The sequence below is a fragment of the Gymnoscopelus microlampas genome, assembly GCF_963454915.1.
Source record: "Gymnoscopelus microlampas genome assembly, chromosome: 19".
Taxonomy (NCBI): Eukaryota; Metazoa; Chordata; class Actinopteri; order Myctophiformes; family Myctophidae; genus Gymnoscopelus; species Gymnoscopelus microlampas.
In genome coordinates, this window is record NC_139956.1 from 9,116,546 (window position 1) to 9,127,205 (window position 10,660).

Here is a 10,660-nt window from a genome sequence, read left to right on the forward strand (position 1 = left end):
CAATCAGACGGCGAGTTTGGCTATGCGCTGCGGGAGGCTGCAGCTCCTAGCAACAAGAGACCAGATGTATTTATTTATTTATCTTCTCTCTGCAGAATTGATTATCGCTGCATTTTCTAACTCGATTTTTTTTTTTTTACATGATGGCCTATAAACATATCTTTAAACCAAACTGATGAATCTTACCAATCTGTATATATTATTGAGATATAAAATGTCATTTTGACTCAATGAAACTCAATCCAGTCATGTAGGCCTATACTATAAAGCAGTGGTTTTCAACCAGTGGTCCTTGAGGGAGTAACAGGGGGTCCCCAGCGAAATTAGCTAACATAAGCGTCACAATCATTTTAACCGCTTAGCTTTGGCTATTCAAAAATAGCAGATATACAAGCTCATAGCGCTATGAGCTTGTATATCTGCTATTTTTGAAAAACCTTGAAAAAGTGTGCATATCTTTGAATATTTATATATTTTTAAAGCAAAAATTAACTGATATCTTTGCTTTTGGCGGTCCCTGGCACAAAACATTTTCAAGTGGTGGTCCGCAGCCAAATGTATAACAATTTAGGGGTCCTTGGCATGAAAAAGGTTGAAAACCACTGCTATAAAGCAACATTTTCATGTCAAGGACCCCCAACTTGATTTGGCCACAGACATCCGACAATATTTTGTGCCGGGGGGCCCTGTAAGAGAAGATTTATGTTAAGAATTTCAAAATTATTCCAACGTTTGCCCAATTTTTCAAGATATTTTTCAAAAATAGACGACCTACATGCAAGCTCACAAAGCTTCTCATTGCAAAGCATTGCTTGTAGAGCAGCTATTTTTTAATAGCTGGGGGCCCCCTTCAAGGGCCCCCAGACCCCTCTTAGAGAACCACTGCATTGATAGCATATTTGATAGCATATACTAAGTTCATGCTTTTTTTAAATGAATTTGTGTATTGTCCCTTGTCACCATGAACCCTGAACTTGTCTTCTACTACTGGTACACCAGTAGTAGAAGACTGGTTGTACTGGTGGTCAGCTCCCACAAGATGTGGTTGTACTGGTCAGCTCCCAGTACAACAAGACTGTGGTTGTACTGGTCAGCTCCCACAAGATGTGGTTGTACTGGTCAGCCGCCAGTACAACAAGACTGTGGTTGTACTGGTCAGCTCCCAGGACAACACTAGAAGACTGTGGTTGTACTGGTCAGCTCCCGGTACAACAAGACTGTGGTTGTACTGGTCAGCTTCCAGTACAACACTAGAAGACTGTGGTTGTACTGGTCAGCTCCCGGTACAACAAGACTGTGGTTGTACTGGTCAGCTTCCAGTACAACACTAGAAGACTGTGGTTGTACTGGTCAGCTCCCAGTACAACACTAGAAGACTGTGGATGTACTGGTCTGATCCCAGTGACCAACAAGTCACAAGTAACAGACATCTCTCTATAAATGGCAAAACCTTAAAAATAAACATTCAAATATTGACTGAAGAAGCACAGTGCATTCCAACAGGATATAGCCTAATTACCCACTTATATTAAAATTGTTTGAAACTACATTTAGCAGGGCCAAACTAGACTTATCAGGGATAAACTAGGTTTTTCAGGGCCAAACCAGGATTATCAGTGCAAAGAGTGGTAGAGAATACACGTTTCAATATAGCAGTGACATGACAATATGTCAAAATCTAAATGAATACCTGCCCAATAAATGATAACAAAAACACATTTCTGACCGTAGGAAACAATTATACTGACTCAAACCCATTGAATATATCAATAACCTGGTTAACCTTGTTATTACAAATGGTAAAAGCCAATCTACAAGCGTACAACGCGTTGTGCTGCTAAGCTTGTAGACTGAACTATCTACATTTTTTTAGTTTAAGTTGACATTTGGCAATGGAGGTCAGCAGCCAAGGGCTATATATATTTGGGGTTCCTCATCATTGAAACGTTTGGGAACTCCTGTTGCAGTGAACTGAATCCCGTCCAGAATTGATAAGATTCCCAGCACCTGGATTTACAATGTTTAGACAACTACACAGAGATGATATAAAAACAAAGTACATGTTTTTTTTATTTCATATCCTATAAAATAAATATCTGATTAACAGTTGCAATAGAGCATTGTTTCCACATAAAAAATAAAACAGAAAAAAATAAAATAAAATATAAAATAAAACAAGGATAGGGGTGCCATCTAATGGCTCAAACTAGTTAGTGCAATGACCACTCTCCTAACATTAAAACAAAAATGCTGCAGCAAAAAATACAAATAATAATAATAAATACAAAATAAAGACAGGAATAGAAAAAATCTGAAAATTAAATAACATTTTACAGGAAAGAAAATAGAAACATATCATGAAGTATAAAAAATATCTAGCAGAGCATTAACAACAGACAGCAATAACAACATCAACAACCAATATTAATAGTTATATCGGAGATGAATAAACATTGTCATAACGCTTTTAAGCATAAGTCAGCTCAATAGACCATATTCACACGGCGGCCATATTGGAATTTAACATTGAAAGTGCTGCCACCCGGGGTGGCTACTTTCATTGACTTCATAGAAACATGGCCGCCGTGTGAATATGGTCTATGTTCTGACCAGCAAGATGTTATGAAGAAAGTGACACAGTGGTGAAGTAACTAAGTACATTTACTCAAGTACTGTACTTAAGTACAACTATGAGTTACTTTTAATTTACTCGAGTAGGCACGTTTTTCAATACTTCTATACTTATACTTCTACTTCATTCTACTCCATGCAAACTTTAATCACTTTGCAGATTTTTATTATAATTACATACATTAACCAACTAAGCCCAATTTTATACTTCATTTACTCTTTATACTCTATTTAAAATAGCCGATCTACAAGCTCACGCGTCAAGATGTGACGCGTTGTGAGCTTGTAGATCTGCTACTTGCAAAAGATTCTGACATTCTGCATAATGACTACTTTTGAAACTTTGAGTACTGTATATTTTTACTCAAGTAAAGTTTTGAATACAGGACTTTTACTAGTACCAGGGAATTTCTATATTGTGGTATTGCTACTTTGACTTGAGAAAGAAAAAAAGAAGAGTACTTCTTCCACCACTGAAAAGGTGTGTGTACAGTATATCCATTCAATGTAATTGTCTGTATTATAATAGTTTTTTCCTCTTCTAGAATAAACTGAATGTTTTGTGTAGAAATCTCATTTCTCCACGACAGCTGTTTTTATTATTGCCTTCATAGCATTAGCAGTTAATTAACTCATAGCATATCACCATTGTCCGGTGGAAACCTCATATGTCCAAAACAAAAGATTTACTTTTAAAAGGAGAGCGGGAAAATTAACCTGTAATTATCATTTACTCACAAGCTCTTATTAATACATTTATAAAACCAACTTGAATTCTTTTTCTTTTGTTGCAAAAATAGCTGATCTACAAGCTCACGACATGTGGCATCGCGACACGTTGTGAAGCTTGACAGAATGTTTTAAATATTATGGAACTTCTAAGTTCACGAACGGTTCATGTCTATGTATGTGCCTCGCTTTTTTACCTCCCAGCAAAAGTAGCTAACAAACGTCACAATCCTTTTAATCCATTTGTATGTTGGCTATTCAATAATTGCTTTTTTTTCTCCATAGTTCATGTATTGTGCCTGAATATTTTTAACTCAAATATTTTTTTCTGGTGGGTCCCTGGATTTTTTTAAAGATGTTTACATTGGAGTTACAGAGGACAATTATAATGCATTGATCCCTTAGCTAGGGATCATTTTCAGTCCCATATCTATTCCAAATTGACTGTCCTTTTCAACGTACCATATGTCAACTTGGCATGGCCCTTTCCCATGTCAATGCCAAATTGACAGTCCTTTTGAAATGTACAATGACATTGGATTGCATACAGTATAGTGATGCAAGTCCCTCAGTGTTTGACAAAAGGGACACCATGTTAAGCCAATGCACTTTTTTAAAGCAGTGTTAATGTTGTTTCAGGGAAAGGCCAAGCAGGCGCCGAAGAGGACGCCTCCAGCCCTCTGCCCCATCCCCGGGTGCGTTGCTAAAAGGAGCAACGTCAAGCTCCATTTTAAGACCACCCACCATCTAAGGAACCCAGAGGAGATCCACATTTTTATAAAGCTGGCCAGGCAAGCTGGCCAGGGGGAGGACCTGCATAGACGAGGCTCCTTGCCCCACCTGCCAGAAGAAAACTAAGAAACTTGAAAGGCACCTTCAGATCCATGTCAAGGGGGAGGAGGACCCTGCACAGTAGACCCGCACTCTCAACAGCCTCTTGCACATCGCCAGATGGCAGGAGGTGAAGAGGCTGCTTACAGAGCTGCGGGCCTCTGAGCCTGCTGTTGCAGTGGTTTCTACATTTGACTTGGAGGAAGGAACCCCGGCGGAGGCCCCGGTAGCCCTGGTGCCTGGTCCCTCTGGGGGACCTCCCATCTCCCCCAGAGGACTTGCAGAGCAGCGGGCCTCTGAGCCTGCTGTTTCTACATTTGACTTGGAGGAAGGAACCCCGGCGGAGGCCCCGGTAGCCTCTGGGGGACCTCCCATCTCCCCCAGAGGACCTAACCCATCCCCTAGAGGACCCCTTATGTCTTCTGGAAGTCAGTCAGCCAGTAGTCCCTGCGTGTACTGCCGGCGCATGAGACGGAAGTTGAGGGAGGCCCGCCAAGAGCTGGAGGACACCAGGGACGAGCTGCAGCTGGCCAAAGACGGGAAGTGGAAGGCCATGTTCAATTCTGCCTTTAAACATTCTTCTAGCCCCAAAAAGAAGAAAAAGGTCTGTCTGTCTGTCTGATTGTCCTACTTTCCGACTGACTGTTTCCCATGTTGTTTATGCATGTCTGTTTTTCCTAATTGTACAGAAACCACGAGCGACGACCTCTGCGAGTGGGGAGCCCCTAAGAAGCGGCGTGCTGGAGAGGTCTGTATTCATCTGTGTGCGTGCGTGGACAGGTGTTAAAAATGAGCATGTGTGCTATTTTCACTCAAACAATACATCTGGTTTGTCAAATGTAATTGTGATGTTTGTGTAAATTTAAATAAACATAACCTTTTTTTTTTTTTTTTACAAAAAAAAACGGTTTCTGCCCGTCAGCATCATTATTTTCTACACGGAGAGCAGACTGCAAAACTGGAAAGTTTTAGGTTGGATTTGTTTCTGCTGTTATTTTGTCCGTTTTAACAATTTTTCATAAAATAATATTGCTTGTTTTATTTAAAATATACATTTTATGTAAAGTAACTGTTTTGATTTATAAAGCATTGAATGGTTTACCGCCAAAATACATTTCTGATCAAATAAACTGCTGGGGCTTCTGGGTAGTGGCTGTGGGTGTAGTCTGCGGCTTGGACTTCTCTGAGGACTCCCCCTGGTCACCATGGAGATGAGAGGGGGGCTGACCTGTGGAGGGGAGGGGAGGAGAAGAGAGATGAGGAGACGAGAGGAGTAAAGAGGAGAGGGGTTTAACATACATCTCCCAAGTAGATAATACTTCTTTTCAGCCAGCAGGTGTCCTACAGCCCGTAGGTCTAAATGTCTGAACAGATAGCAGATAGTTAACCTCCAACACCACTGCAGCTGCGTTCGTTGGTAATTGCATTTACATACTTTACCATACAGATTGGTTAAAATAACACTTTATTAACTTTACAATTATGGACATTTTAGATGAATTGCATACAGGAGTCAGGACCTAATGGAAATAAGCCATAGGCTTTCGAGGGGTTATCCTTGTAGCATCCTTTTGTATAAATCTGTACCTGTGCTTACAAAGAAAAAGCAGCTTTCAAGCTACCTCAATGACATAACTTGTCTGTCTTTCATCATTGTGCTCCATTGTCCCCCAGGTCCACCTGGGGACTGCCTGGAAGAGCTAGATTCTCCTGTCAGCTTTTTTCCTGAAGGTGACACCCCTCTCATTCTACTGGCCGATTTCAACTTACTAGCATCTAGTGCTGCAACTGTGTGTGTGTCATACATACTGTGCATTTTGGACAGGGCGTGCTCGAGTCCCTTCATGGCTTTAGTCTGATTACTTCTGAACCTAGCCAGACCAAACTCCTGGTAGAGAGAGACAGACAGACAGACAGACAGAGGGGGGGGTTCAAAGACAGACAAAAGACTGTAATCTAATAATTTATCAGACAATGTACTGTGAGCTGCGGCGTTCCTCAAGGAAGCATACCATGGCCTTTACTGTTCCTAGTGTACGTAAATGACATGCCATCAGCATGTGACTGCAATCTGTCCTTGTTCGCAGATGACTCTGCACTCCTGGTCTCGGGCAAGGACAGATTGCAGGTTGAGGAGACCCTTAGCTCTGAACTCGGTAGAATCTGCACATGGCTCACTGATGACAAACCATCACTACACCTAGGCAAAACTGAATCCATTCTTTTGGGGTCCAGAATAAACCTCTGCAAGGCCAAAGACTTCACAGTCAAAGTGGGCGAAAATGTCATCACAAGGAAAGATGAAATGACCTACCTGGGTCGTGTCTATGCAACGTCTCAAGCGAGAAAAAAAAGGCAACAAAAGTAGTCATACATAAAGTCAACCAAAAAAATAGTTTTCCATTCAGGATCTCCTCAGTGGTCAGTAGGAACACACTGAGGACACTAGCAGGAGCACCTCATGGTACTTAAGCACCTCAAAGCCATTCAAAACAAAGCACCAGAGATAACAGTGGAAAGGTTAGTGGAGCCATGTCTGATATGAAATGACTACTGATTGATTTGGCAGCCTTACATTTTTTTCTTTTTTGACATTGACGAAGGCTGGATAGCCAAAACGTTTGTCCTTCATTGTAAAGAAATCAAAATTTAACTCACTCTTGTCATTCTGAGTGCGAACCATCACTATTGTAAAGGTTTATTTTCTGCCACATTGCTTTAACCTGCCCATGCTTCAAATAAGGTAGGCTAATAGTTGGAACTTGAAACCCAACTCTCATCTACAATTAATATGATTGACGTAATACAGTACATATAATTCTTTGCAGAAAAACATGTTCTGTATTGTTTTACACACAATCAATTTGGCAACGGTACCCCCTAGGCAGGGCAAGTAGACATTTAGAGGGGGCAAGTAGAATGGAGAAGTATTTGCCCTGGAGGGCGAATATGAAAAAACTTTAACGTCGGACCCTGATGTACACACGCATGTGTGTGTGAGTGTGTTTGTACCTGTATAGGTCTAGCCAGTCCATAGACACCAGATGAGATCCAGACTTCTCTTCTGACTTTGGTCCAACTTGGTCGCTCTGCGTGCATCTCGAACAAACACCTCTCTATGATAGTCTGAATACAATGGCATTTTTGTAAATATTGATATTCAATGTGCTTCATTAACATGAATCATTCTGCCAAAGGATTCATGATATCAAAGCTCCACTGTCAAATGTGTGGATGTGTATTCAAATAATAATGTTAACTGTGATCAATATGTATTGATGATTAGTCCTACTGATAAACACATGGAGATAAGGCTGGTAAACACTGGATAAGTGACAACTTCAGATATTTACAAACTACCGAAGATCTAGTAATTATATGTCATTATATGGAAATTAAAATGAGAAAAGTAGGGAATTGCCAACTCATTCGAACACACTTTGGCTGTCCGGATGGACAATTACTGTAGGTCTGGGTGATATGTGTGTGTGTGTGTGTGTGTGTGTGTGTGTGTGTGTGTGTGTGTGTGTGTGTGTGTGTGTGTGTGTGTTACCATTAGTGTGCTATGGTTGATATTAAACGTCTTGGTGATGAGTGTTTGTGTGTGCGGGTCGACGATGGAATCTTCCACAATGTAGACATTCCGGGCCAGTTGGGCGGGGAAAACACGCTCCGCCCATCGAGGGAGACGGTTGGTCTTCGTCAGCAGTCGTCGCGACAACAGCCGGTTGCTAGGAGTGACCTCGCGATACAGGACGTCCTCGGTGAGAACGTGGGTGCTGTGGACACACACACACATAAACATTAAAACACACATATTCCTTTTTATTTCTTTGTTGCTATATTATACAGCACATTGGTTTGCGTAATTGGTTATTACTTTATTTTATTATTCTATGAGTAAAAAGCAGGTTGTATGGTAGTGTCGCACAATAATGGCAAAAATACCCTATCTACCAGCTCACAACTCTATGTGTATCATTATTTTGGAAGGTCTTTTTTTATGTTTACATTTTTCACATTAAAGGAGCTACACCATGAATTAATAATAATAATATTTGATATCATATTGTTTATGTCCCTCAAACGTTTTTCAAAAGGTTTGAGCCTAAATCAAGCCTCAGATATACTCATTCCAACTAACTTCTCTCTGGCTTATAAAGCACTTTCACCTGCAATACCACATTGTCCTGTTTGGCACGGGGCGCTATTGAGCCAGTTTGTATGCATGTCATGTCCTGGTTCTGTGTGGAAAAAGTAAAAAAAAAAAATAAGAAAAAATTTAAAAAAAATTAAAAATGAAAAAAAAAAAAAAAAAATTGGATTTTTTTTTTCGGGTTAGAACTGAAAAACGGGAGGAATTGTTCCCAGACGTGACGTAGGGTGGGGGAACAAATCTGACGGACTGTTTTCAGACCAATTTACATAAAAACCACAGATAGCCTATGAAAGCCTGCATGCTCGAAGTCGGGTATTTGTTGGAACAGAAGAGAGGTGGGGGAGACCAAAAACACACAAAAATGAAGAAAAAGTTAAAATTCATGGTGTAGACCCTTTAAACAAAACAAAGCAAAAAAAACGAAAAACACCAACCATTTGACAGGCAGTCATAACCACCCTCCGCCAATACTTGTCATTATACATGCATTTAAATACGTACAGTACATACATGTATATCCAGCACACGCACATCAATACCCCAACTCCTCTATGGTGTTACATCTCTAATATCAGCCAGAAACATTTCCCATATTTTGCTATATTTCTATTCGGAAGATCTTAATAGAAGTCCAGAGGGACCGAAACGTCAGTGTTTGAATTAACTTGATGCAGTGTGCATGTTCCAATGGATCCAATGTAGCTTTTATTGAGTCACAAGCTCTTGTTGATACTTTTCCTTGGTTCAATATTTATAACAAAATAAACAGACACACTTCACTACTTTCACTTTCAAGTAAAAATATAGCACATCTGATCTGCAAGCTCACTCACAAAGCTTTGTGAGTTAGATTTTGCAGGTAAGTGTGTGTGCGTGCATGGGTGTGTGTGCCTGCATACCTGAAGGGATTAGGGTATCGTTGCCAGAAGGCAGACAGGACATACTGCCAGGGACTCCTGATGTCTGTCTCACTGTGGAAATACTTGCCCATGTTCCTCCCCACACACACACACACACACAGGCCCGATACTACGGGACGCTGGGGTTCCTCAAGGCACTTTCAGTTCATTCAGGAGCTACGGAGGGAGAGAAACAGACAGACAGACAGACAGATTGTGTTTGTTCAGTAACAGGGCTCTCCCCATCTTTGCAGCTCTTTAGTAAACACTAACACTAGGAAATACATTTTCAGGTTAGGATAACCAATTTCATCCAGTCAGGAGAGAGCACTATGCTCTAAATATACACATAGCATAGAACTAAAGTTTTCAAATAATTATAGTGGGGTAAAAGTACAATATTTGCCTTTAAGATGTAGTGGAGTAGAAGTAAAATTATTGAAAATTGGAAGTACTCCAGTAAAGTAAAAGAATACCTCAAAATTGTACTTAAGCACAGTACTTGAGCTGAGTTTTGTTTTCTCTCCTGACTGAATGCCACCCACATGAACAGAAATATGTTCTGTTTATTAAAGAGGGGGCCCTGATATGAATAAGTGACTTCTATAGAAATGTAATTTTTTTTTTTTTTTTTTTTTTACAAAAAATATAATACCTTTACACCCCATTTAACTGCGTGTTGACAGCTCTTTAAATCCAAATGACGCCTTTTTTGCTGCATAAAAACCATGAGGCACAGAGAGAGGGAGAGATCTCATCTCAGCAACACCATTTGTTTACATTTTAGCTACCGTTAGCATCCGTTAGCCAACCCAATAGAAACGCAGGTTATAGTTAGCTGCTAAGCTAACACGCCATAGAAACTAAGGGTTAAAGTTAGCCGCTAAAGCTAACACGCCATAGAAACGCAGGTTAAAGTTAGCCCTTAAGCTAACGCCATAGAAACACAGGTTAAAGTTAGCCACTAAGCTAACGCCATAGAAACACAGGTTAAAGTTAGCCACTAAGCTAACGCCATAGAAACACAGGTTAAAGTGAGCTGCTGAGAAACTGATTAAAGACCATGTCAAACTCACAACATCATCATCATCATCATCATCACCACCTGGGTTCTTGGTCCCCAACGAGCCCAGCATCCATAATGACTGTGTGTGTGTGTGTGTGTGTGTGTGTGTGTGTGTGTGTGTGTGTGCGTGCGTGCGTGCGTGCGTGCGTGTGTGTGTGTATGTGTGTACTAACACCTTCATGCCACCAGGGGTCCTCATCGACCCATTTAACATGACATTATTGTTCACGCACTCATACAGGTACAAGCAATGAAATGCTGGTGGGATGTATGTTCATAGAGTTAAAAATAGGACATGTTCCACTGTGCAACAACCGCAATACAATATAACAAAATAATAGTAAT

The 10,660-nt window shown here is 40.5% G+C and overlaps 1 protein-coding gene across 2 annotated transcripts; it reads right to left on the minus strand.

Annotated features, from left to right (window-relative positions):
* Nucleotides 1-2,143: 2,143 nt before the first annotated feature.
* Nucleotides 2,144-10,439, minus strand: LOC311034873 (PRELI domain-containing protein 1, mitochondrial-like). Of its 2 annotated transcripts, none has more exons than XM_084042901.1 (6): nt 10,326-10,439; nt 9,250-9,426; nt 7,745-7,970; nt 7,204-7,317; nt 6,001-6,079; nt 2,144-5,419 (listed from the first exon to the last, which is right to left on the minus strand). In XM_084042901.1, the coding sequence occupies exons 2-6, from the start codon at nt 9,339-9,341 to the stop codon at nt 5,313-5,315; spliced, it is 618 nt and encodes a 205-aa protein (XP_083899027.1). In that variant the 5' UTR covers nt 9,342-9,426; nt 10,326-10,439; the 3' UTR covers nt 2,144-5,312. The 2 variants fall into 2 exon arrangements, with proteins under 2 accessions (XP_083899027.1, XP_083899028.1); XM_084042902.1 differs by having other exon boundaries at nt 10,355-10,437.
* Nucleotides 10,440-10,660: the final 221 nt, after the last annotated feature.

Bases quoted from the DNA above. Each gene is read 5' to 3' on its own strand.
- LOC311034873 (XM_084042901.1), bottom strand. From the start codon at position 9,341: ATGGGCAAGTATTTCCACAGTGAGACAGACATCAGGAGTCCCTGGCAG. The intron at 7,971-9,249 runs GTATGCAGGCAC...GTGTGTCCACAG, and splicing joins CGATACCCTAATCCCTTCAG to CACCCACGTTCTCACCGAGG. The intron at 6,080-7,203 runs GTACAAACACAC...TCTCTCTACCAG, and splicing joins GACTGGCTAGACCTATACAG to GAGTTTGGTCTGGCTAGGTT.